The sequence below is a fragment of the Polyodon spathula genome, chromosome 23 (genome assembly GCF_017654505.1).
Source record: "Polyodon spathula isolate WHYD16114869_AA chromosome 23, ASM1765450v1, whole genome shotgun sequence".
In the NCBI taxonomy this organism is placed as follows: Eukaryota; Metazoa; Chordata; class Actinopteri; order Acipenseriformes; family Polyodontidae; genus Polyodon; species Polyodon spathula.
The window spans coordinates 7,726,218-7,730,542 of NC_054556.1; the positions used below are offsets into that span (position 1 = coordinate 7,726,218).

Consider the following 4,325-nt stretch of genomic DNA (forward strand, 5'->3'; position numbering starts at 1 on the left):
ACAAATGTTCTCATTTGTGCTAATTTGGAAACTTTTGTCTAAAATGTTTCTCATAAGTTGCAGAAAACTTTGATTCCAACAGAAGTAAATGGTAGCTGAAGAGCTCAGCTCATTTGGACAGGCTTTTTCACTTGTATTCAAGTGCAGACAACTTTTTATTAGAAATAAGAATAAGAAAAGAAAATGTACAGAAAGTAGGAATTCTTATTTGATACCTGAGACACTCAGGCATGGAAAAAGATACACATTTATGATCATATCTGTTTTATTGTATCACCTATAGAGACATTTTATAGATGAAGAATTAAAAAAAAAAAAAAAGGAATCTATCTGAACATCTGAGAAAGGTCACTTGTAAATAATAATTATAATAAATAACAAAACAAACAAACAAATAAATAAATAAATAAATAAAGAGTGCTGATTAAAATATATTGCTATGAACTAATTTGATGCACAATGTTAAAAATAAAGATTTACATTAAAAAAGGAATTTCCACTAAAAAAAAAAATCCTGGTTTTTAAACTGGGGCAAACATTTGTATCTCCCGTCTGTAGTCCTTATGCATGCCAAATTTGGGATACAGGGACACGTGTGGTGCAGCCTTTTGCCAAAGTATGGAACCTAGAAACCAAAAAAAGGAATATGAAACAATATATGTAATATGCATTCATAAATCATTTTCTACAAGATTTAATAGAGTGGAACTTCAAAACCATGCTCTAAGCTCTAGATACAGGGTAAGGCAGCAGTTTGCAAATATTTAATAATTAAAAGTAAATCACAGTGTTTTAAAAAGATACATGCAGTCTGATAATGGTCCTGGTAATTCATTTTCTACCATGTAGGCTTTCTATTTAGTTGCTTTAGTTGCTGTGGCCTCCGATTTTTCAAGGATTTTGCCTTGATGAATTCTCATGCAGGTTACAAACTGTTTCAAAAGTCATTGTGAGGATAATTACTCTACTATTGAAACAATTTAGATTTTAGTGGAAAAATCACTTTGTATCGTTCACATGCAGTTACTGCAAAGTAAAATAAAAAAAGACCTCTGCATTGAATCTGTGTATAATGCATGTCTGCATGATTAGGAATGTAAAAGCACACCTAGGCCAGTATGTATGATGTATGGTCAGACTGCAGTAACAGATCTTGTATTTCATGTTTATTAATTGTGTATATAATATATAATTTATAATGTTGGTCCAATTATATATGCATTGGATAATTTGGGACACTCGTTATAGATTTCAATGGATCTCAATAAGTTAGCACTGCTTACATAATTATTGTGTTCCTCATACAGTACAAACATTTGGTTTTCTCCCAGTGCTTAAGCAGCGACTGATTGTAACCTTGGAAAAATCAACATATTATTTGTAACCTTTGTTTGTATATATATATTTTATATATATCATAAGATATATATATATATATATCTATAATATATATATATATATATATATATATATATATATATATCTATATCTATATATATATATATATATAATATAAACAGTAAAACCGAATACTAACTTTGTGGCTCAGAGGATGACAATAGTCTCCCTCAGTGCCCATGGGTGCACACATTCGGAGACTCTTTATCCACAGACTCACTGCACAGCACATCCCCCCTCCACATTGAGGGTCCCTGTCACAAGCCTAGAGTTTCACAAACACAGTACATAGGCAACACTGAACAAATAATGTATACAGTTTACATTATACAGACTGTCCCTCGTGTTTTAAAATGTACTTGTGCCGTTTATGTAACGAGAGGCATTATTTTGATAGCATCTCCTTCATCTGGGTTCTGTTATTTAAAAAAAAATAAAAAAATAATAATAATAATATTTGCAATTATTAGCTTTCAGTATCAGCTACTTCAGTTTGTCCAAAATGATCCCATGGACTATTCATCACTTCATCTTTTGCTGTGGTTCTGGCGTTTTATATACCTGGTCTCTTGAAACATGATCATTTTAATTTGTACTGTTTTTTGAGTAGTGCTTGAAATAAAAAAAACAACACTTTTTATGAGTGGGGGGGGATAAAATATCGTGGAATGTAAAGGCTTCTAAAGAGCACATGTTTACCATACAAACACAAGTTTTCTTTGATCTGTAAGTTCCTAATTATTTTCAGTAATGTGTTTAATCATTGTAAACTAATTGTATTTGTCAAAATAAAACACGTGTTATACACAGTAAACTTTCGATGCAGTTGCAATAAACAAACTACATTTTTGAAAATTGAAACTCATATTTTTGTTTTGTTTACAGTAATTACATTAGTGTTAATAAAACAACAAATTAACATATGATTGTTTTATGTAATTGATTTACAAAACCCAAAACAAACGTTACTTTACGTTCTTATCAAATTTGACTACTTTCTAAACTGACGAATTAACACGGATTTTAAAAAAACAAAACAAACAAAAACGATGGGAACGGTGTAGAAAGTTTAAATAAGAAACACTTGGAGCCACTTACCCCAGTAATAACTGCAGCAAATCCAGCGCTGACAATAATAAAACCGATGAGCAGTGAGAAGATGGTCTTCATGACTAGAAACGTTTCTTTTCTCCCCTTTCCGTGTAGAAAGCAGTTGTGAAGGTATGATAGTGTAAGTGAGAATGGCTTCGAAGTTCTATCTCAGAATGCGGAATTGTCAGCCGTTATAAAGCTGGAGCTGCCATTCACCACTCAATGAGTCACCAGTAGCATTGAAGAAAGACATTTCCAAGGTAAACTTCAACACGCACCACACCAGGTGCCTCTGTTGACTGTAAAAGCACTTTTTAGAATGCAGTAGTTTGCTTGCTTTCTTTTTGTTCTCTATGCAAGTGGCTTGTTATTAGTAGCACCAACAGGAAAGCTGCTCATCTTAAAACGTCTTGTGTGTCAAGATTAAAGTCAGAGCCACTATACAGTTAAAATGTCAATATATATTATATTATATATATATATATATATATATATATATATATATATATATAATTTTTATGTAGCTTTAGATGTAGATATACAATATACTCCTTTGGACCAATGAAATTAAGAATTTGATGATTTAATATAAATTCATAATTTGACTGCCCTTCTGAGCTTTATCTGGGCAAACTCATTGAGTTACCTGTACAGTACCATTTATGGAGACGACTGTTTTCTGAGAACGAATAGGTTTGACCTATGAAGATAAACACGGTGGTGTCCTACCATGCTTAAGAATGCAGCGTGCAAGGTTGTTGTTTATGTGAAACCACTTCAATCATCTGTCACAACTGCTGTCCATTTGTGCATGTACTTTGTATCCCTGTAGAAGGGTACAGGGGGTCATCCCCAGTGTGCTATGTGACAAAATGAATGGGATTTCCTCAACTTGCATTCCTTGGGTCTTATGTGTCCCTGCCAACCTTTACATGCCAAGCGATCATATACCTATACTGTATACTGCATTCTGTCAATCAGCCATGTTGCATTATAATCATATTTCTACATTGTATATAATATTTATACCGTATCTATTCTTTATCCAGAATACCTGTTATATGTCAATTTGTATGCACATCCATTCCGTTTGTCCATAGTCCATATCACCCCCAATCAGTCCTCGATCTCTCTGAGAACCTGCCAACAATTGTGCCAGTTTATGGCAACTTTGATGGTGATACTGTGATAGTGACAGCTCCCCAAAACTGTGTCACCAGTATTTATGTATATTTTTTCACAGCAGCAATAAAATTACCATTTGCAATTCATTAATGCATTCTGCATGTAATACAGGATATTACGTCTGTGCAATGATGTTGCATAACCTTTTTTATTTTGTATTTACTGGCAGATAGCAGCATGGATTCACGGATGTTAAGACTGCTATCTAGATTTTCCCTGCTGGGGTTTCATAATGTAGATAAGTTCCTATTGATAAGTTCAGTACATTGTTGACTTAAATGCCAACATTCCAGCTGATACAGTATTGGTAGTTACAGGTTGTCTTTTGTGCCAGACATTTTGTAATTTCAAAGTTGCAGTCTGTCTACTCACATTCATATTAAGCTATCTGCCATCAGAGTAAACAACAGTGTTCAAACCATGACTTTTACACCTTTAATAGCAATACTGGCAAGAGGACATTTTTTTTACATTTGTTTTTATTGTGCAGCATATACTCTCTATAATATTTGTAAGAGTTTTGGTTTTTATTATACACATTTCCCTTCATTTTTTATCATTGTTTTTTTGCAAAGGTTTATGGAGTACGGTATCTTTTGGTTTGGTTTAAAGCTTGGTGGAAACTTAAAGTAACTGTAGCTAACAAAATA

The 4,325-nt window shown here is 32.9% G+C and overlaps 1 protein-coding gene across 1 annotated transcript; it reads right to left on the bottom strand.

Moving 5' to 3' along the window:
* Window positions 1-499: 499 nt before the first annotated feature.
* prok2 (prokineticin 2) lies at window positions 500-2,568 on the bottom strand. Its single transcript, XM_041224284.1, has 3 exons — window positions 2,497-2,568; window positions 1,538-1,663; window positions 500-625 (listed from the first exon to the last, which is right to left on the bottom strand). The coding sequence occupies exons 1-3, from the start codon at window positions 2,566-2,568 to the stop codon at window positions 500-502; spliced, it is 324 nt and encodes a 107-aa protein (XP_041080218.1).
* Window positions 2,569-4,325: the final 1,757 nt, after the last annotated feature.

Coding starts and splice junctions, on each gene's coding strand:
- prok2 (XM_041224284.1), bottom strand. CDS start 2,568: ATGAAGACCATCTTCTCACTGCTCATCGGTTTTATTATTGTCAGCGCT. Junction 1,664..2,496: donor TTGCTGCAGTTATTACTGGG/GTAAGTGGCTCC, acceptor GTGAAACTCTAG/GCTTGTGACAGGGACCCTCA. Junction 626..1,537: donor GTCATCCTCTGAGCCACAAA/GTTAGTATTCGG, acceptor TTTGGTTTCTAG/GTTCCATACTTTGGCAAAAG.